We start from the raw sequence: 23,715 nt of genomic DNA, 5'->3' as shown, positions 1-23,715 counted from the left end.
TACTTGTACTACAAGATACGTAATATATTATGCCACGTGCCCATGCGGCCTTATTTATGTTGGACTGACAACGCGCCAACATAAGGTCCGCACGAGGGAGCACGTGTTGGGTATTCAGGCGGCGGCCCGCCAGGCGGACGCATCCACACTTAAGACGATACCACGGCATTTTAAAACTCTGCATAATTGCGATAGTACCCTGTTGAGGGTACGTGGTATCGATGCTCTAAAAATCAATATTAGGGGTGGTGCGTTATCTGGGCGTTTGGCGAGGCTGGAGACGAGGTGGATCTGGACTCTGAATACGGTCCATCCTTTTGGCCTTAATGAGTGCCTTTCGTTTGCCCCATTTCTGGAGTCCCCCGGGTGATGAGTATCGATGGGTGCGGATTTCTCCGCATTTTAAATTTTTTTATGTGGTTTTAATTCTATTTTTTTCTGTTTTCTAGTGACACTATTATATCCATCGTGTGTGCGTTATGCACCGTGTGAAAGTGAGCTATCCAGTTCTCCACCCGTGTTCTTCTGCGCGCTGAATCTAATCATGATGTGGACTTGACATTTAATTCTGGCTGTGGACGTCATATGCTGTTATCTATATGGCTTTTATCTACTATGTTATTCTGGCTGTGGACGTCATATGCTGTTACCTACATGGAGTTTATCTATTATGTTATCAGCTATACTATTAGCTTATGTATAATATATTATATTATATATGATGTATGTTCATGATATGTTGCAGCAGTGTGGTTACCTCTCTTTATTGTCATATCACATCTTCTTGTACTGTTACATATTGCTGGATATCTGTGTACACTATGTATATTCCTCTGTGGTATTTACCCGTTATTTGAACTACGTATTCTTTTGCGTTGTAAGTAGTCGTAGATATGTTTACAGGTGTCTTGCTGTGGGTGCCGCTTGTGGGGTACTGCTCCCTGGGTGTGCGGGCTCCGCCGGCCGTTTGATGTAATGCTCGCATGGGGCCCCATGCGTCCCGGCGTCTGCGGTCTGTGGGGGTGCCGGCATATGCGGGGTGCGTCCCCTTTGGTGGCTGCTCACTAGTGAGCCTGTTGTGTGTGCATTTTGCCCGGTTCCAGCGCTGTATATAGTGGGCTTATGCCCCTTACCAATATGGCCGCGACTGTGCTTCTGTGCGGCTGGGTCCCGCCTTGTTCCGCCCAGTGGCTCCGCCTGCTGCCTGACGTCTTGGTCACGTGGGGTTCCTGGTGCCCTGACGTCGGCGGTTTAGTGCGGCGCTTCAGGGTGGGCGGCGTCTCCTGTGCCGGCCGGCGTACACTTCCGGCCCTGGTTTCTATTTAATGGTGGCTCAGTTTCTATACGTATGCCCCCTGACGAAGGAGTTAAGCGTCCGAAACGCGCGTCGGGGTGCACCATACCGCGTTGGCTACCTACCCCACACCGTATATATACTACAGTAAGTGACTGGACATATTGAGTATTAACTAGCAGCACCTTATATATCCGTAGCGGTTTTTGCACTTATTGCACTGGCACTTTCTTTTCACTAGAACACTTTAACTAGTGTTTCTTTTATTAGCATATTGCTATATATATATATATATATATATATATATATTCCCTTCTTTTTTGTTTATATGGGTCTTTTTTCACATTTTTGATATACTTTTTGGTGTTTTAGTATTTTTTCTCATATAGTCAGTCGCTGCAGCTTTATGTATTAAATATATCTATCACATATTATGGTAGCTAAATAGGTATGGGCACATGAAATGACATACATGTGTATATATAATGTAATTGGTTTTTAATTTATTTTAATATTATTGTTACCATGCAAATAATAAAAATTAATTTATTTATATCCTTGGTGTAATTGTGTTTCTGACCTAGTACCTTGCCACAAGCACGTTCTTATTCCTAGGGCTTTGTAGTGTTGCACTACACTTTCTTGACACACTGGTGTGTGGGGGTAGTCTGATTTTATCTATCTATATGTAATTTTAACTGGTACAATTTGTAGATTTTATACCCTTATAGATCTGGTGTGTCCTAATTACAAATATTTGCTGTGTTTTGCACAGGTAACTCTCGTGCTGTGACATGGATTTTAGGAGTAGGGAACAATCCTGGCAGGGACAGATTAATATGGTATTTGGTAATAGTGGTGCACAGATAACCACAAATGCTGGTATACAATTCAATGATTTTTTTCATACTATTAAAAATTTTACGTACAAACGAACACGGTCATGGTGGAACCATGCGTTTTTGGAGAATTACGTGCAAAGACAACTGATCCCCAGGGGCTTACGGATCCAAATTACTCCATCGTTTCCAATTAATGATGAGGACTTCATAAAGAAATGGGAAACAATCTGTAATGAAACATCTTTGAAATTGATGGAGTTATTGATACAATATAACGGGAAAACTCTATCTGAGATAGATAAAACCCTGGATGAGGCCCTTATCAAGGCAAAAACTGGTTTAACAACGGAACAGTTCGAATCCATTAATCCCCAACTGGATAAATTGGTGGATCAGTGGGTAAAAGAAATACAGGAGAAACAAATGAGTAAGCTATTGAGGGATCAGAATGATTTCACTCATGGAAAGATATATAGGTGGCGTACGATCCCTAACAAGGATATGGTTCGTGAACGGACAATGTCTACAGCATCAGATAGAACCATTGGCGACATTTCAGGTGCCTCCTCTTCCGTCTCTGTATCTGCATCAATTAATTCTACTCCCAAACGAAAACGGGAACCTCGATATATACCATCAAAACAGAACTTCAGATATTCTCCTGACAACTATAGAGACAATAATAAGGTAATTAACCTAAGTTCTCATTGTCTCACACAAACAGACATTGATGTATTAAATAAAGGTCTGATGTTTTGTCCAGTCGCAGACTTTGACAAGTTTACTGCGATTAAGGACTTACATTTATTCGCCAGAAAATTAATCTTTAAACGGCATTTTCATAATGAGGATCTAATCAGACTATTCCCTACAGAGACGGAACAGGAGGCACTGAATACCTTGGAAGAGCTGGCTCATGAACATAGTGAATCAGAGGAAGGTAAGATTCCAAGTTCAATACAAGTGCGTTCTTGTAAATTTCCACCCTTGTCCACATGTCCCACCCTAGAGATCTTTGTACAGACTGTAAGTAAAGAATTTGATAAAATTCCTAAGTATCCTAATATGGAAAATTTAAGCCACGAGGAAAGGAAAAACTTAAGGAAACTACAGGGTATGGTCGACATACTAATAAAACCGGCGGATAAGGGTGGAAATATAGTGATTTGGCCGAAGGCACTCTATGAGGCAGAAGCATTTAGGCAATTGAGAGTTGAGATATGTTATAAAAAATTAACTTTTAATCCACTAGAGAAATTTCATAAGGAAGGAATCATATTGATTCTTAAAGGGGCCAATGATGGTGGGGTTATAAACAAGGAGTTATTGAAGGCTTTACAAATCAGTGAACCAACAATACCGACACTATATTTGCTGCCCAAAATCCATAAAAATTCCACCATTCCACCGGGCAGGCCTATCATATCAGGGTGCGGTAATTTTATGGAAAATATCAATAAATTCATTGACTCAAAAACTACACCCCCTGATGAAGGAGTTAAGCGTCCGAAACGCGCGTCGGGGTGCACCATACCGCGTTGGCTACCTACCCCACACCGTATATATACTACAGTAAGTGACTGGACATATTGAGTATTAACTAGCAGCACCTTATATATCCGTAGCGGTTTTTGCACTTATTGCACTGGCACTTTCTTTTCACTAGAACACTTTAACTAGTGTTTCTTTTATTAGCATATTGCTATATATATATATATTCCCTTCTTTTTTGTTTATATGGGTCTTTTTTCACGTTTTTGATATACTTTTTGGTGTTTTAGTATTTTTTCTCATATAGTCAGTCGCTGCAGCTTTATGTATTAAATATATCTATCACATATTATGGTAGCTAAATAGGTATGGGCACATGAAATGACATACATGTGTATATATAATGTAATTGGTTTTTAATTTATTTTAATATTATTGTTACCATGCAAATAATAAAAATTAATTTATTTATATCCTTGGTGTAATTGTGTTTCTGACCTAGTACCTTGCCACAAGCACGTTCTTATTCTTAATTCTATAGGGGAGGTGAGAGTGGGAGATCTAGGACGGATGACCAAACTAGGTTTGTCACCACATTCAGCTCGCAGTCCGGTAGGGTACGTGCTATCCTGGAGCAGGCCTGGCCAATTCTTAGGGTGGACCCTGTTTTGAAGAAAATTGTGCCATCTAGACCATCTATGTCATTTAGATGGGCCAAAAATCTAAGGGACCACCTTGTCTCCAGCCATTACTCCGAACGCCCGTTACCCACCTTCTTAGATAGATTCAAAAGGAGTGGTGGATGTGTTCCGTGTGGTGGGTGCGTCGCCTGTCCCAACATTGACCAGTGCAACAGTTTTTCCAACTCCGAGGGCACAAGGTCATTTGAGATTAGGCAGCGTATTACTTGTACTACAAGATACGTAATATATTATGCCACGTGCCCATGCGGCCTTATTTATGTTGGACTGACAACGCGCCAACATAAGGTCCGCACGAGGGAGCACGTGTTGGGTATTCAGGCGGCGGCCCGCCAGGCGGACGCATCCACACTTAAGACGATACCACGGCATTTTAAAACTCTGCATAATTGCGATAGTACCCTGTTGAGGGTACGTGGTATCGATGCTCTAAAAATCAATATTAGGGGTGGTGCGTTATCTGGGCGTTTGGCGAGGCTGGAGACGAGGTGGATCTGGACTCTGAATACGGTCCATCCTTTTGGCCTTAATGAGTGCCTTTCGTTTGCCCCATTTCTGGAGTCCCCCGGGTGATGAGTATCGATGGGTGCGGATTTCTCCGCATTTTTAATTTTTTTTATGTGGTTTTAATTCTATTTTTTTCTGTTTTCTAGTGACACTATTATATCCATCGTGTGTGCGTTATGCACCGTGTGAAAGTGAGCTATCCAGTTCTCCACCCGTGTTCTTCTGCGCGCTGAATCTAATCATGATGTGGACTTGACATTTAATTCTGGCTGTGGACGTCATATGCTGTTATCTATATGGCTTTTATCTACTATGTTATTCTGGCTGTGGACGTCATATGCTGTTACCTACATGGAGTTTATCTATTATGTTATCAGCTATACTATTAGCTTATGTATAATATATTATATTATATATGATGTATGTTCATGATATGTTGCAGCAGTGTGGTTACCTCTCTTTATTGTCATATCACATCTTCTTGTACTGTTACATATTGCTGGATATCTGTGTACACTATGTATATTCCTCTGTGGTATTTACCCGTTATTTGAACTACGTATTCTTTTGCGTTGTAAGTAGTCGTAGATATGTTTACAGGTGTCTTGCTGTGGGTGCCGCTTGTGGGGTACTGCTCCCTGGGTGTGCGGGCTCCGCCGGCCGTTTGATGTAATGGTCGCATGGGGCCCCATGCGTCCCGGCGTCTGCGGTCTGTGGGGGTGCCGGCATATGTGGGGTGCGTCCCCTTTGGTGGCTGCTCACTAGTGAGCCTGTTGTGTGTGCATTTTGCCCGGTTCCAGCGCTGTATATAGTGGGCTTATGCCCCTTACCAATATGGCCGCGGCTGTGCTTCTGTGCGGCTGGGTCCCGCCTTGTTCCGCCCAGTGGCTCCGCCTGCTGCCTGACGTCTTGGTCACGTGGGGTTCCTGGTGCCCTGACGTCGGCGGTTTAGTGCGGCGCTTCAGGGTGGGCGGCGTCTCCTGTGCCGGCCGGCGTACACTTACGGCCCTGGTTTCTATTTAATGGTGGCTCAGTTTCTATACGTATGCCCCCTGAGGAAGGAAGTTCTGCACTTCCGAAACGCGCGTTGGGGAGGGCGGGAGTGCCTGTGTGTGACCCTGCTGTATTTACAGGTATGTTATGTGAGACACGGCCACGGTGCAGGATGTCCTGCTTGTATTTACATGTATGATTATGTGCTGTCTCCCAGGTTGTTCCACATACGGCCCTTCCGCCTATCTTTTATGTGGGAAGATCTGTCACCCTTTTATCATCTGTCCTGTCTGTAGGTCTTTATGTGTATATTTAATAAACTTTTGTATCTGACCTTAATACTAGCTTCTGGACGTTTTTACACTGATTTTTTCTTGTGGTGTTTGTTCTATGGACTTCAGTGTGTCCGTACATGTCCGATAATATACTATGGGCTATCTTTATATACTCTAGATACATTATACTAATATGTTGCCCCATAGCTTCAGGTGTTTTCCTGTTTATTATCCTTTATTGAGCCATGCAAAATGACTTAAAATAATAAGCCAAACCAGAAAATCCATTTGCAAATACATGTTTCAGAGTATTTGCCCTGATCAGTGCAAAGCAGGACGTCTGACATGGCTAAGTGAGAGGCCTCTGACAGGGGACAGTGTAAGCAGACTTTTAGGCCATGCCATGCTGTTCTGGGAATTTAAATATGCAAATATCTTCTTCAGAGAGGAAGAGGACTAGAACTGCAGTCCCACTGATTGGTGTAGTAATATTAAAAATCAATATTTAACAAGCTTTGCAACAGAACTAAAGATAAAAGCCAAACCTAACACTACATTTGTGGACAGGTGTTTCAGGCATATTTAAATTCCTACAGGAGCATTGCATTTCCTATAAGCCACCTTACATTGGCTTGGCACTCTCCAGAAGGAAAAACTTCCTCCCTACAACCACTGTTTGAGACCTCTCATCTCGCTGCGCCAGACATCCTGTTTTGCACTGATGACAGGCAAACACACTAAAAACAAGCCCACAAATGGAGTGGCTGGTTTGCCGTTTAATCCAAAATCATGTGGCGTGTCTCATTAAAGGGAGTCTGTCACACCAAAATTTGCTTATAAGCTAAGGCCACCAGCATCAGGGGCTTATCTACAGCATTCCGTTATGCTGTAGATAAGCCCCCGATGTACCCTGAAAGATAAGAAAAACGAGTTAGATTATACTCACCCAGGGGCGATCCCCGCTGTCATCGCTGGATCGGCGTGTGTGATACCGATCCAGCGATGTGTTCACCTGTAACCAGGGTAAATATCGGGTTACTAAGCGCAGGGCCGCGCTTAGTAACCCGATATTTACCCTGTGCACTGCTTTGCGGCCGGCGCTGACACAGTCAGTGCGTGAAGCTGACGGCGGGGGACGTGACAGACATCGGAATGTAAGTATGTAGTGTTTTTTGTTTTTTTACTTTTACAATGGTAACCAGGATAAATATCAGGTTACTAAGTGCGGCCCTGCACTTAGTAACCCAATGTTTACCCTGGTTACCCGGGGACTTCGGCATCGTTGAAGACAGTTTCAACGATGCCAAAGTCGTTCCCCAGATCGTTGGTCGCTGGAGAGAGCTGTCTGTGTGACAGCTCCCCAGCGACCACACAACGACTTACCAACGATCACAGCCAGGTCGTATCGCTGGTCGCGATCGTTGGTAAGTCGTTTAGTGTAACGGTACCTTAAGCGAATTTTTGGGGTGATAGATTCCCTTTAACCCCTTCCCGACCTTTGACGCCACGTAGGCGTCATGAAAGTCGGTGCCATTCCGACCCATGACGCCTATGCGGCGTCATGGAAATATCGCGTCCCTGCAGATCGGGTGAAAGGGTTAACTCCCATTTCACCCGATCTGCAGGGACAGGGGGAGTGGTAGTTTAGCCCAGGGGGGGTGGCTTCACCCCCTCGTGGCTACGATCGCTCTGATTGGCTGTTGAAAGTGAAACTGCCAATCAGAGCGATTTGTAATATTTCACCCATTATAACGGGTGAAATATTACAATCCAGCCATGGCCGATGCTGAAATATTATCGGCCATGGCTGGAAATACTAGTGTGCCCCCACCCCACCCCTCCGATCGCCCCCCCACCCCCCCGATCTGGCCGGTACACTGCTCCGGCTCCCCTCCGTCCAGTGCTCCGCTCCCCCCCGTGCTCGTGTCCGCTCCCCCGTGCTCCAATCACCCCCCCGTGCTCCAATCACCCCCCCTGCACTCCGATCCACCCCCCCGTGCTCCGTTCCACCCCCCCGTGCTCCATTCCAGCCCCCCCGTGCTCCGTTCCACGCCCCCCCGCTCCGTTCCACCCCTCCCGCGCTCCGATTCCCCCCCCCGTGCTCCGATCCCCCCCCCCGTGGTCCCCCCCCACCCTATCATACTTACCGATCCAGCCGTGGTCCCGTCCGTCTTCTCCCGGGCGCCGCCATCTTCCAAAATGGCGGGCGCATGCGCAGTGCGCCCGCCGAATCTGCCGGCTGGCAGATTCGTTCCAAAGTGCATTTTGATCACTGAGATATAATCTATCTCAGTGATCAAAATAAAAAAAATAATAAATGACCCCCCCCCCCCCTTTGTCACCCCCATAGGTAGGGACAATAAAAAAATAAAGAAATTTTTTTTTTTCCACTAATGTTAGAATAGGGTTAGGGTTAGGGGTAGGGTTAGGGTTAGGGGTAGGGTTAGGGTTAAGGTTAGGGCTAGGGGTAGGGGTAGGGTTAGGGTTAGGGGTAGGGGTAGGGTTAGGGGTAGGGTTAGGGGTAGGGGTAGGGCTAGGGTTAGGGCTAGGGTTAGGGCTAGGGTTAGGGTTAGGAATGTGCACACGTATTCTGGTCCTCTGCGGATTTTTCCGCTGCGGATTTGATAAATCCGCAGTGCTAAACCGCTGCGGATTTATGGCGGATTTACCGCGTTTTTTTCTGCGCATTTCACTGCGGTTTTACAATTGCGATTTTCTATTGGAGCAGTTGTAAAACCGCTGCGGAATCCGCACAAAGAAGTGACATGCTGCGGAATGTAAACCGCTGCGTTTCCGTGCAGTTTTTCCGCAGCATGTGTACAGCGATTTTTGTTTCCCATAGGTTTACATTGAACTGTACACTCATGGGAAACTGCTGCGGATCCGCAGCGTGTGCACATACCTTTAGAATTAGGCTATGTGCACACGGTGCGGATTTGGCTGCGGATTCGCAGCAGTGTTCCATCAGGTTTACAGTACCATGTAAACATATGAAAAACCAAATCCGCTGTGCCCATGGTGCGGAAAATACCGCGCGGGAACGCTGCGTTGTATTTTCCGCAGCATGTCAATTCTTTGTGCGGATTCCGCAGCGTTTTACACCTGTTCCTCAATAGGAATCCGCAGGTGAAATCCGCACAAAAAACACTGGAAATCCGCGGAAAATCCGCAGGTAAAACACAGTGCCTTTTACCCGCAGATTTTTCAAAAATGGTGCGGAAATATCTCACACGAATCCGCAACGTGGGCACATAGCCTTAGGGTTAGGGTTGGAATTAGGGTTGTGGTTAGGGTTAGGGGTGTGTTGGGGTTAGTGTTGTGGTTAGGGGTGTGTTGGGGTTAGGGTTGTGATTAGGATTATGGCTACAGTTGGGATTAGGGTTAGGGGTGTGTTGGGGTTAGTGTTGGAGTTAGAATTGAGGGGTTACCACTGTTTAGGCACATCAGGGGTCTCCAAACGCAACATGGCGCCACCATTGATTCCAGCCAATCTCGTATTCAAAAAGTCAAATGGTGCTCCCTCACTTCCGAGCCCTGACGTGTGCCCAAACAGTGGTTTACCCCCACATATGGGGTACCAGCATACTCAGGACAAACTGCGCAACAATTACTGGGGTCCAATTTCTCCTGTTACCCTTGTGAATCTAAAAAAATGCTTGCTAAAACATAATTTTTGAGGAAAGAAAAATGATTTTTTATTTTCACGGCTCTGCGTTGTAAACGTCTGTGAAGCACTTGGGGGTTCAAAGTGCTCACCACATATCTAGATAAGTTCCTTGGGGGGTCTAGTTTCTAAAATGGGGTCACTTGTGGGGGGTCTCTACTGTTTAGGCACACCAGGGGCTCTGCAAACGCAACGTGACACCCGCAGACCATTCCATCAAAGTCTGCATTTCAAAAGTCACTACTTCCCTTCTGAGCCCCGACGTGTGCCCAAACAGTGGTTTACCCCCACATATGGGGTATCAGCGTACTCAGGAGAAACTGGACAACAACTTTTGGGGTCCAATTTCTCCTGTAACCCTTGGGAAAATAAAAAATTCTGGGCTAAATAATTATTTTTGAGGAAAGAAAACGTATTTATTATTTTCACGGCTCTGCATTATAAACTTCTATGAAGCACTTGGGGGTTCAAAGTGCTCACCACACATCTAGATAAGTTCCTTTCAGGGTCTAGTTTCCAAAATGGGGTCACTTGTGGGGGGTTTCTACTGTTTAGGCACATCAGGGGCTCTGCAAACGCAACGTGACGCCCCCAGAGCATTCCATCAAAGTCTGCATTTCAAAACGTCACTACTTCAATTCCAAGCCCCGGCATGTGCCCAAACAGTAGTTTACCCCCACATATGGGGTATCACCGTACTCAGGAGAAACTGGACAACAACTTTTGGGGTCAAATTTCTCCTGTTACCCTTGGGAAAATTAAAAAATTCTGGGCTAAATAATTATTTTTGAGGAAAGAAAACGTATTTATTATTTTCACTGCTCTGCATTATAAACTTCTATGAAGCACTTGGGGGTTCAAAGTGCTCACCACACATCTAGATAAGTTCCTTTGGGGGTCTAGTTTCCAAAATGGGGTCACTTGTGGGGGGTTTCTACTGTTAAGCCACATCAGGGGCTCTGCAAACGCAACGTGACGCCCACAGAGCATTCCATCAAAGTCTGCATTTCAAAACGTCACTACTTCACTTCCGAGCCCCGGCATGTGCCCAAACAGTGATTTACCCCCACATATGGGGTATCAGCGTACTCAGGAGAAACTGGACAACAACTTTTGGGGTCAAATTTCTCCTGTTACCCTTGGGAAAATAAAAAATTGCAGGCTAAAAGATCATTTTTGAGAAAATAATTTTTTTTTTTATTTTCATGGCTCTGCGTTATAAACTTCTGTGAAGCACTTGGGGGTTCAAAGTCCTCACCACACATCTAGATTAGTTCCTTTGGGGGTCTAGTTTCCAAAATGGTGTCATTTCTGGGGGATCTCCAATGTTTAAGCACACAGGGGCTCTCCAAACGTGACATGGTGTCCGCTAATGATTGGAGCTAATTTTCCATTTAAAAAGCCAAATGGCGTGCCATCCCTTCCGAGCCCTGCCGTGCGCCCAAACAGTGGTTTACCCCCACATATGGGGTATCAGCGCACTCAGGACAAACTGGACAACAATATTTGGGGTCCAATTTCTCCCATTATCCTTGGCAAAATAGGAAATTCCAGGCTAAAAAATAATTTTTGAGGAAAGAAAAATTATTTTTTATTTTCATGGCTCTGCGTTATAAACTTCTGTGAAGCACCTGGGGGTTTAAAGTGCTCAATATGCATCTAGATAAGTTCCTTGGGGGGTCTAGTTTCCAAAATGGGGTCACTTGTGGGGGAGCTCCAATGTTTAGGCACACAGGGGGCTCTCCAAACGCGACATGGTGTCCGCTAACAATTGGAGCTAATTTTCCATTCAAAAAGTCAAATGGCGCGCCTTCCCTTCCGAGCCCTGCCGTGTGCCCAAACAGTGGTTTACCCCCACATATGAGGTATCGGCGTACTCGGGAGAAATTGCCCAACAAATTTTATGATCCATTTTATCCTACTGCCCATGTGAAAATGAAAAAATTGAGGCGAAAATAGTTTTTTTGTGAAAAAAAAGTACTTTTTCATTTTTACAGATCAATTTGTGAAGCACCTGAGGGTTTAAAGTGCTCACTAGGCATCTAAATAAGTTCCTTGGGGGGTCTAGTTTCCAAAATGGGGTCACTTGTGGGGGAGCGCCAATGTTTAGGCACACAGGAGCTATCCAAACGCGACATGGTGTCCGCTAACGATGGAAATAATTTTTCATTCAAAAAGTCAAATGGCGCTCCTTCCCTTCCGAGCCTTACCATGTGCCCAAACAGTGGTTTACCCCCACATGTGAGGTATTGGTGTACTCAGGAGAAATTGCCCAACACATTTTAGGATCCATTTTATCCTGTTGCCCATGTGAAAATGAAAAAATTGAGGCTAAAAGAATTTTTTTGTGAAAAAAAAGTACTTTTTCATTTTTACGGATCAATTTGTGAAGCACCTGGGGGTTCAAAGTGCTCACTATGCATCTAGATAAGTTCCTTGGGGCGTCTAGTTTCCAAAATGGGGTCACTTGTGGGGGAGCTCCAATTTTTAGGCACACGGGGGCTCTCCAAACGTGACATGGTGTCCGCTAAAGAGTGGAGCCAATTTTTGATTCAAAAAGTCAAATGGCGCTCCTTCCCTTCCAAGCCCTGCCGTGCGCCCAAACAGTGGTTTACCCCCACATATGAGGTATCAGCGTACTCAGGACAAATTGGACAACAACTTTCGTGGTTCAGTTTCTCCTTTTACCATTGGGAAAATAAAAAAATTGTTGCTAAAAGATAATTTTTGTGACTAAAAAGTTAAATGTTCATTTTTTCCTTCCATGTTGCTTCTGCTGCTGTGAAGCACCTGAAGGGTTAATAAACTTCTTGAATGTGGTTTTGAGTACCTTGAGGGGTGCAGTTTTTAGAATGGTGTCACTTTTGGGTATTTTCAGCCATATAGACCCCTCAAACTGACTTCAAATGTGAGGTGGTCCCTAAAAAAAATGGTTTTGTAAATTTCGTTGTAAAAATGACAAATCGCTGGTCAAATTTTAACCCTTATAACTTCCTAACAAAAAAAAATTTTGTTTCCAAAATTGTGCTGATGTAAAGTAAACATGTGGGAAATGTTATTTATTAACTATTTTGTGTCACATATCTCTCTGGTTTAACAGAATAAAAATTCAAAATGTGAAAATTGCGAAATTTTCAAAATTTTCGCCAAATTTCCGTGTTTATCACAAATAAATGCAGAATTTATTGACCTAAATTTACCACTAACATGAAGCCCAATATGTCACGAAAAAACAATCTCAGAACCGCTAGGATCCGTTGAAGCGTTCCTGAGTTATTACCTCATAAAGGGACACTGGTCAGAATTGCAAAAAACGGCAAGGTCTTTAAGGTCAAAATAGGCTGGGTCTTGAAGGGGTTAAAGGTTCAATATTGACTTTTAGGATTGCTATCCCCATTAGGTGTAATTAGAGTTTTTTGTCCTCTCTGAAGAGGATATTTGAATATTAAAATAGACTCTCATTGAGAAAAGTCAAACATAATGTTAGGGTCAAACAAATCATATTACACCGTGTTAATTATTAATTAACTGAGGGCTTGCTAGAGTCAAACTACTGCTTCTTCCCTAGCCTATTGAAGAACTCAAACAGACTGGAGACTGGAGAGGTGGGAAGCACTCCATATTTCCAGGGGAAGAGTCAATTTAAAATGTGCCCATAGCTGCTCAGCAATCAAACTTTTCATCTTGTGTGTCATCTGGACTGGGTGGCAAGAACCTGCACAGGACCCCTCTCTCCAAAGTGATTGCATTGTAATTGCATTATTAGTAAGCAAGTAGTGAAGAACTGGCCCAAAAGTTCGTGAAAGGTTGTTGAGGGGGAAACAAACCGCAGACCTTTCTATCCACCATGTCAATGCTTAAAACCATAATGGAGAGCTTATTTTGATCTTTACAATGTTTCCCCCTTTCTGTATAACACTGACTTTTATACGTAGCTAATAATTTGTGTAGATTTCTAACTGGAAGCTCCTGCGCCCCAGTCAAAATTAGGGACATGGCTGCCATTTAGCATGTGCCATTTACAATGATGGTTTTCTTTTCTTAAAAAGGAGTCCAGGTTCAAGTGTTACCACATGACCCCTTGTGTCCATATGTCTCTTCTGTCTCATGCAGCAGGTGAGTAGTTTTATTTCCTTCTGAATGGATCTAAATAATCTTTGCATAAGAATATCATTTAGTTGGACCTTCAAACTTCCATGGGACCCAAAAATTTCAATCAGGAGATAATTTAGCGAAGAAAGAATAAGGCCGGCGTCACACTCAGCGTATGCAAATACGGTCCGTATATTACGTCCGTAATACGCTGAAAAGTCCCGAAAATAGTGGTCCGTAGCTCCTCCGTAGGCAGGGTGTGTCACCGTTTTTTGCGCATGGCATCCTCCGTATGTAATCCGTATGGCAGCCGTACTGCGTGTTTTTATCGCAGGCTTGCCAAACCGACATACGCCTATACAAGGGATCCATGTGTTAAAAAAAAAATAAAAACATATATACTGTCTATATATATATATATGTCAGTAGACACATATATATATATATATATATATTATTCCTTCATACAGCGCGAGATAGCAAAAAGCCGGTAATTCAATTACCGGCTTTTGCTTTCTCCTTCCTAAACCCGACATGATATGAGACCTGGTTTACATACAGTAAACCATCTCATATCACCATTTTTTTTGCATAATCCACACTACTAATGTTAGTAGTGTGTATCTGCAAAATTTGGCCATTCTAGCTCTTAAAATAAAGGGTTAAATGGCGGAAAAAATTGGCGTGGGCTATTATGTTTTTTCTTTCACAGAACGAGGGTCTTCAGTGATTGGATTGGGCGTTAAATAAAATATTACAACAACCTTTGGTTTTATTTCATTATTAATTAGGCTTAATGTCACCTTACAATAGCAAGGTGGCATTAACCTTTCATTACCCCATATCCCACCGCTACACGGGAATGGGAAGAGAGTGGCCAAGTGCCAGAATAGGCGCATCTTCCAGATGTGCCTTTTCTGGGGTGGCTGGGGGCAGGTGTTTTTAGCCAGGGGGGGGCCAATAACCATGGACCCTCTCCAGGCTATTAATATCTGCCCTCAGTCACTGGCTTTACTACTCTGGCGGAGAAAATTGCGCGGGAGCCCATGCCAATTTTTTCCGCCATTTAACCCTTTATTTTAAGAGCTAGAATGGCCAAATTTTGCAGATACACACTACTAACATTAGTAGTGTGGATTATGCAAAAAAAATGGTGATATGAGATGGTTTACTGTATGTAAACCATGTCTCATATCATGTCGGGTTTTAGGAAGGAGAAAGCAAAAGCCGGTAATTGAATTACCGGCTTTTTGCTATATCGCGGCTGTATGAAGTAAGAATATATATACATATATGTGTCTCACTGACATATATATATGCATATATATATATATATATATATATATATATATATACCTATTCTATGTGTACATATTTATTCTACCTATTCTACTGTAAGCTGTCAGTGTGATCTTACTGTACACCGCACTGAATTACCGGCTTTTCTCTGTAACAGCGCTGCGTATTTCTCGCAAGTCACACTGCTGGTCCGTGTGTAATCCATATTTTTGGGGCTTCCATAGACTTTCATTGGCGTTTTATTTGCGCAATACGGTGACAAACGCAGCATGCTGCGATTTTCAACGGCTGTAGAAAGCCGTATAATACTGATCAGTAAAATACGGCAGATAGGAGCAGGGGCATAGAGAATAATTGTGCCGTATTTTTTGCGAGTTTTACGGACGTAGTTTCTGCGCTCTTACGTCCGTAAAACTCGCAAGTGTGATGCCGGCCTAATGGTGGTTGAGAGGTTTCCCGAAGAAATAATGAGTCTCACCTTTTTTGTGTTTCATCTGCTTTCCAATTTCCCAAAGAATACGGGTGTAACAAACAATCATGACACCCAGGGGAGTGATAAATAGGGTGCAAAATGTGAACATGTTGTACGCTGTTTCCTGCCAGCGGTGCGCAAAGCTCCCATGCGTGGCACACTGTGTAAAGTTGGCTCCGGGAACAGTTTGCAGTTGAAAGAGAAACAGCTAAGGAGACAACAATAAACCATGATGAATACAAAATCTGTTACATCTGAAAAACAGCAAATCAGTTATTAAAATGTTTAATTTTTCAATATTATTTGATTAAAAACAAATGCATTTATAAAGAATATTTCACAATTTTTCACACATTTCAATATTTCACATTTATTTATATCTTCAATGTATCATATTTTAAGATTTTCCATATATTCAATATTTCGCATTTTAGGTGGTTAGTTTCACAAGGTTTGTGTCATGATCCGTTCCAGGGTTTATTAGTGTCTGCCCTTTTTTCTGGAAGGATCATGTCAAGGGTTAACTTTGCTCTGCTTCATTCTGGGTTCAGGTTTGCTATTTAGCTCCCATGAATCTTGCTGGCAGTGTCAGCTATAGTTCTGCCTTCGGGTGTGTTAACCTGACCCTGCTGGTGGCTCTTGATTTGCCCTGCTGTGAACCCTGACTTGTCCTGTGTCTGTTAACTCCCTCTGTCTGCCCTTTTCCCAGGATTTCTCTGTCTGTTTGTCTGCTTGATTCTCCGGTTCTGATCTCCTGGCTTGGTTATTTACTTTGTTGCTGTTTGTCCCTATTGTACTGTATATTGCCCGTTCTGGTTTACTGATCTCTGGCTATGTTCTGACTATCAGTCTGTCTAATCCTATTATACTGTCGTGCTATCTCATGCTTTTGACTCAGCTTGTCTGACCACTCTCTCGCCACTTGGTGGTGTCTGTTTTGCTGTCCTGTGTGTGCAGTCTCACTTTCCTCTCAAGCTCCCCCTGGTGGAGGTTGCACTGTACTGCACTGCAGCAGCCTGACAGTTTGTAAAGGCATATACAAATGGTTGAGGATAGAGGAATTAGGAGAGTTCTTAAATTTGGACAATCCATATTTGTTAGAAGAGTGCACTTACAAAGGTTGTCCCACTCGTGGGACCCCCATTAATCATCTATAATCTGTGGAAGTTCCAATCAAAGAATATCTCTGCAGTGCCATTGCAAGGGGAAAGAAACATTGAGGGTATATTCAGTTTTATACGTGGATTTTTCTGGCTGAAACATCTGTGTCTAACAATTACTTCTTAATAAAATACATGGTTTTTGTGTTTGTTTTTGGTAAGGACACTGTTCTTGATGAGCTTTTTGTTGCATTTTCCACAGTTTTTTTTACACTTTTTAAAGTATAATTTGGGATGTATCAATGTTGTGTGTTTTTGTTGTGTTTCAAAACCTTGCCAAAAACTGCTTAAAAACATATGATTGGAAAATCTACCATGATGCTTTTTTTTTTAACTCGAGCAGGATAAAAATGAGACATCCGCTGTAGATACATTAACTCATTTCAATAAAATAAAAAAAGCTCCATACTCGCAGTTTTGAATTTTTTAACGTGGATTTTAGTGAGGAATCCCTGCCTAAAACCAGATCAAAGAACTTTGTGAACATAACCCTGACACGGATCCCATTTTCATCAATAGTATATCAATATGATACATTTACAGACCAGTCCTCTTTACGTGATGTTCTTTATAGCCACTTTACACTCTGCTTACTAGAATAGAATTTTATACAGGGTACTTTATTTTTCTAACTCCGTCTTCTGTAATCAGTGATTGAAAATTTGTGTTCTAAACCAGACAACACCTTCAATGTCGGAATGCACAGTTTATAATGATGATTAATTTATGCAATTCGCTGTTCACTCTCTGGGGAAAACTATAATGCAGTTTTTCTCGCATTACAATGTTCAGTTATTTTTGTACTATTTATTTAAAGTAATTAAATTACATTTTCTCAGCTGATGCCTTGAGGCTTAAAACCATTAAGCATGTTGAATAATTAATACATTTTAAGAACTGCAGTAGTTCAAGCCAATAGTTTTTAACTGTGGTTTAGATAATATATTTAATACCAAAAACTTCATTTTTGGACTGTAGGAGGACTGGAGGACTGTAAGGACTCGGTGCCACTAAGAACAATTATTGTCCAGAATCATTTACATAGTTAGTAAGGCCGAAAAAAGACATTTGTCCATCCAGTTCAGCCTATATTCCATCATAATAAATACCCAGATCTACGTCCTTCTACAGAACCTAATAATTGTATGATACAATATTGTTCTGCTCCAGGAAGACATCCAGGCCTCTCTTGAACCCCTCGACTGAGTTCGCCATCACCACCTCCTCAGGCAAGCAATTCCAGATTCTCACTGCCCTAACAGTAAAGAATCCTCTTCTATGTTGGTGGAAAAACCTTCTCTCCTCCAGACGCAAAGAATGCCCCCTTGTGCCCGTCACCTTCCTTGGTATAAACAGATCCTCAGCGAGATATTTGTATTGTCCCCTTATATACTTATACATGGTTATTAGATCGCCCCTCAGTCGTCTTTTTTCTAGACTAAATAATCCTAATTTCGCTAATCTATCTGGGTATTGTAGTTCTCCCATCCCCTTTATTAATTTTGTTGCCCTCCTTTGTACTCTCTCTAGTTCCATTATATCCTTCCTGAGCACCGGTGCCCAAAACTGGACACAGTACTCCATGTGCGGTCTAACTAGGGATTTGTACAGAGGCAGTATAATGCTCTCATCATCTGTATCCAGACCTCTTTTAATGCACCCCATGATCCGGTTTGCCTTGGCAGCTGCTGCCTGGCACTGGCTGCTCCAGGTAAGTTTATCATTAACTAGGATCCCCAAGTCCTTCTCCCTGTCAGATTTACCCAGTGGTTTCCCGTTCAGTGTGTAATGGTGATATTGATTCCCTCTTCCCATGTGTATAACCTTACATTTATCATTGTTAAACCTCATCTGCCACCTTTCAGCCCAAGTTTCCAACTTATCCAGATCCATCTGTAGCAGAATACTATCTTCTCTTGTATTAACTGCTTTACATAGTTTTGTATCATCTGCAAATATCGACTGTGTAAACCTTCTACCAGATCATTAATGAATATGTTGAAGAGAACAGGTCCCAATACTGACCCCTGCGGTACCCCACTGGTCACAGCGACCCAGTTAGAGACTATACCATTTATAACCACCCTCTGCTTTCTATCACTAAGCCAGTTACTAACCCATTTACACACATTTTCCCCCAGACCAAGCATTCTCATTTTGTGTACCAACCTCTTGTGCGGCACGGTATCAAACGCTTTGGAAAAATCGAGATATACCACGTCCAATGACTCACCGTGGTCCAGTCTATAGCTTACCTCTTCATAAAAACTGATTAGATTGGTTTGACAGGAGCGATTTCTCATAAACCCATGCTGATATGGAGTTAAACAGTTATTCTCATTGAGATAATCCAGAATAACATCCCTCAGAAACCCTTCAAATATTTTACCAACAATAGAGGTTAGACTTACTGGCCTATAATTTCCAGGTTCACTTTTAGAGCCCTTTTTGAATATTGGCACCACATTTGCTATGCGCCAGTCCTGCGGAACAGACCCTGTCGCTATAGAGTCACTAAAAATAAGAAATAATGGTTTATCTATTACATTACTTAGTTCTCTTAGTACTCGTGGGTGTATGCCATCCGGACCCGGAGATTTATCTATTTTTATCTTATTTAGCCGGTTTCGCACCTCTTCTTGGGTTAGATTGGTGACCCTTAATATAGGGTTTTCATTGTTTCTTGGGATTTCACCTAGCATTTCATTTTCCACCGTGAATACCGTGGAGAAGAAGGTGTTTAATATGTTAGCTTTTTCCTCGTCATCTACAACCATTCTTTCCTCACTATTTTTTAAGGGGCCTACATTTTCAGTTTTTATTCTTTTACTATTGATATAGTTGAAGAACAGTTTGGGATTAGTTTTACTCTCCTTAGCAATGTGCTTCTCTGTTTCCTTTTTGGCAGCTTTAATTAGTTTTTTAGATAAAGTATTTTTCTCCCTATAGTTTTTTAGAGCTTCAATGGTGCCATCCTGCTTTAGTAGTGCAAATGCTTTCTTTTTACTGTTAATTGCCTGTCTTACTTCTTTGTTTAGCCACATTGGGTTTTTCCTATTTCTAGTCCTTTTATTCCCACAAGGTATAAACCGCTTACACTGCCTATTTAGGATGTTCTTAAACATTTCCCATTTATTATCTGTATTCTCATTTCTGAGGATATTGTCCCAGTCTACCAGATTAAGGGCATCTCTAAGCTGTTCAAACTTTGCCTTCCTAAAGTTCAATGTTTTTGTGACTCCCTGACAAGTCCCCCTAGTGAAAGACAGGTGAAACTGCACAATATTGTGGTCGCTATTTCCTAAATGCCCAACCACCTGCAGATTTGTTATTCTGTCAGGTCTATTAGATAGTATTAGGTCTAAAAGTGCTGCTCCTCTGGTTGGATTCTGCACCAATTGTGAAAGATAATTTTTCTTGGTTATTAGCAGAAACCTGTTGCCTTTATGGGTTTCACAGGTTTCTGTTTCCCAGTTAATATCCGGGTAGTTAAAGTCCCCCATAACCAGGACCTCATTATGGGTTGCAGCTTCATCTATCTGCTTTAGAAGTAGACTTTCCATGCTTTCTGTTATATTTGGGGGTTTGTAACAGACCCCAATGAGAATTTTGTTACCATTTTTCCCTCCATGAATTTCAACCCATATGGACTCGACATCCTCATTCCCTTCGCTAATATCCTCCCTTAAAGTGGACTTTAGACAAGACTTTACATAGAGACAAACCCCTCCTCCTCTCCGATTTTTACGATCCTTTCTAAACAGACTGTAACCCTGTAAGTTAACTGCCCAGTCATAGCTTTCATCTAACCATGTCTCGGTTATTCCCACTATGTCAAAGTTACCTGTAGATATTTCTGCTTCTAGTTCTTCCATCTTGTTTGTCAGGCTTCTGGCGTTTGCGAGCATGCAGTTTAGAGGATTTTGTTTTGTTCCAATCTCCTCACTGTGGATTGTTTTAGAAATGTTCTTACCTCCCTTCTGAGTATGTTTTCCTGGGTCGTCTTTGTTCGAGTCTAATTTGGAATTGCTAGTTAAGATATTTTGGAATCGCTTTATTTACAAACGCTATTAATCTTCTGTGCTGAAAGCCGTTCTTATCTCTGTATATGCAATATTGGATATTGGTTAATTGAAGTGATCACAGCTTTTTTAACCCCTTAGCGACTGCCGATACGCCTTTTAACGGCGGCCGCTAAGGGTACTTAAACCACAGCGCCGTTAATTAACGGCGCTGTGGAAAAAGTGAATAGCGTCCCCCAGAGTCGGATTTTCTCCGGGGTCTCGGCTGCCCCGAGACCCCAGAGAACATGATTCGGGGGGTTTTTACCCACCCCCGTTTACCGGCGATCGCAAAAAAAAAAACAAAACAAAAAAACGCGATCTCTTTTTAATTTCTCTGTCCTCCGATGTGATCGCACATCGGAGGACAGAGAAAAGGGGTCCCAGGTGGCCCCCCAATACTTACCTAGCTCCCCCGGTGCTCCTCGTGTCTCCCGGTGGGCGCCGCCATCTTCAAAATGGCGGGCGCATGCGCAGTGCGCCCGCCGGCCGGCCCCGCGAGAATCTTTGGGGTCTCGGCTGCCGGGGGTAGCCGAGACCCCAAAGAGCATGATCGGGGTCGGTTTTACCGACCCCTGTTTTGCGATCGCCGGTAATTAACTGTTTACCGGCGACCGCAAAAAAAAAAAAAAAAAGTAAAGTGTAATTCTCTGTCCTCTGATGTGATCGCACATCAGAGGACAGAGAAATAGGGGGATTCGGGGACCCTATCATACTCACCTGTGTCCCTGGATCCTCTTGCTGCTCCTCCTGGCCGCCAGCAGAAGAAAATGGCGGGCGCATGCGCAGTGCGCCCGCCATCTGTCTCCATCTGCCGGCCGGCAGGAGAACAGCAGTTGGGGCTAAAAGTAGGGTTAGGGGTAGGGTTAGGGTTAGGGGTAGGGCTAGGGGTAGGGGTAGGGTTAGGGGTAGGGTTAGGGTTAGGGGTAGGGTTAGGGGTAGGGTTAGGGGTAGGGTTAGGGGTAGGGTTAGGGTTAGGGGTAGGGTTAGGGGTAGGGCTAGGGTTAGGGGTAGGGTTAGGGTTAGGGGTAGGGTTAGGGGTAGGGCTAGGGCTAGGGTTAGGGTTAGGGGTAGGGTTAGGGGTAGGGTTAGGGCTAGGGGTAGGGCTAGGGTTAGGGGTAGGGTTAGGGGTAGGGTTAGGGCTAGGGGTAGGGCTAGGGTTAGGGCTAGGGTTAGGGCTAGGGTTAGGGTTAGGGCTAGGGTTGGGGCTAAATTTAGGGTTAGGCTTCTTTCACACTTACGTTGGTACGGGGACGTCGCAATGCGTCGGCCCGACATACCGACGCACGTTGTGAAAATTGTGCACAACGTGGGCAGCAGCTGTAGTTTTTCAACGCATCCGCTGCCCAATCTATGTCCTGGGGAGGAGGGGCGGAGTTACGGCCACGCATGCGCGGTTAGAAATGGCGGATGCGACATACAAAAAAACGTTTCATTGAACGTTTTTTTGTGCCGACGGTCCGCCAAAACACAACTGATCCAGTGCTCGACGGACGCGACGTGTGGCCATCCGTCACGATCCGTCGGCAATACAAGTCTATGGGCAAAAAACGCATCCTGCGGGCACATTTGCAGGATCCGTTTCTTGTCCAAAACGACGGATTGCGACGGAATGCCAAACGACGCAAGTGTGAAAGTAGCCTTAGGGCTAGGGTTAGGGTTGGGGCTAAAGTTAGGGCTAGGGTTGGGGCTAAAGTTAGGGTTAGAGTTGGGATTAGGGTTAGGGTTTGGATTAGGGTTGGTATTAGGGTTAAGGTTGGCATTAGGGTTACGCTTGGGATTAGGGTTAGGTTTGGGATTAGGGTTAAGGTTAGGGTTGTGATTAGGGGTGTATTGGGATTAGGGTTAGGTTTGAGGTTAGGGTTGAGATTAGGATTAGGGGTGTGTTGGATTTTGGATTTTGATTAGGGTTATGGTTAGGGTTGGCATTAGGGTTGTTTTGGGGTAAGGGTTGTGATTATGGTTAGGGTTAGTGATTAGGATTATGGATCAGGTTGGAATTAGGGTTAGGGGTGTGTTGGGGTTAGGGTTGGAGCTAGAATTGGGGGGTTTCCACTGTTTAGGTACATCAGGGGGTCCCCAAACACGACAGCCAATTTTGCGCTCAAAAAGTCAAATGGTGCTCCCTCCCTTCTGAGCTCTGCCGTGCGCCCAAACAGTGGGTTACCCCCACATATGGGGCATCAGCATACTCAGGATAAATTGGACAACAACTTTAGTGGTCCAATTTCTCCTGTTACCCTTGTGAAAATAAAAACTTGGGGGCTACAATATCTTTTTTGTGAAAAAAAAAAATATTTTTTATTTTCACGACTCTGCATTCTAAACTTCTGTGAAGCACTTGGGCATTCAAAGTTCTCACCACACATCTAAATAAGTTCCTTGGGGGGTCTAGTTTCCAAAATGGGGTCACTTGTGGGGGATTACTACAGTTTAGGTACATCAGGGGCTCTGCAATCGCAACATAATGACCACAGACCATTCTATCAAAGTCTGCATTCCAAAAAGGCGCTCCTTCCCTTCCGAGCTCTGCCGTGCGCCCAAACAGTGGTTTACCCCCACATATGGTGCATCAGCGTACTCGGGATAAATTGGACAACAACTATTGCAGTCCAATTTCTCCTGTTACCCTTGTTAAAATAAAAACTTGGGGGCTACAATATCTTTTTTGTGGAAAAAAAATTTTTTTTTTATTTTCACGACTCTGCATTCTAAACTTCTGTGAAGCACTTGGGCATTCAAAGTTCTCACCACACATCTAGATAAGTTCCTTGGGGGGTCTAGTTTCCAAAATGGGGTCACTTGTGGAGGGTTTCTACTGGTTAGGTACATCAGGGGCTCTGCAAACGCAACATAATACCCGC

At 43.5% G+C, this 23,715-nt stretch overlaps 1 protein-coding gene across 1 annotated transcript in view; it reads right to left on the bottom strand.

The window, feature by feature from the left end:
- The window catches only part of LOC138676769 (gonadotropin-releasing hormone II receptor-like), a 199,031-nt gene that overhangs the window by 9,878 nt on the left and 165,438 nt on the right, over positions 1–23,715 (bottom strand). The window contains exon 4 of the mRNA XM_069766354.1: positions 15,637–15,838. Coding sequence (XP_069622455.1) covers positions 15,637–15,838 — 202 coding nt within the window. The remainder of the gene's footprint in view (positions 1–15,636; positions 15,839–23,715) is intronic.

The sequence above is a fragment of the Ranitomeya imitator genome, chromosome 4, assembly GCF_032444005.1.
Source record: "Ranitomeya imitator isolate aRanImi1 chromosome 4, aRanImi1.pri, whole genome shotgun sequence".
Classification (NCBI taxonomy): Eukaryota; Metazoa; Chordata; class Amphibia; order Anura; family Dendrobatidae; genus Ranitomeya; species Ranitomeya imitator.
This window is presented reverse-complemented; position numbering and strand designations above follow the sequence as displayed.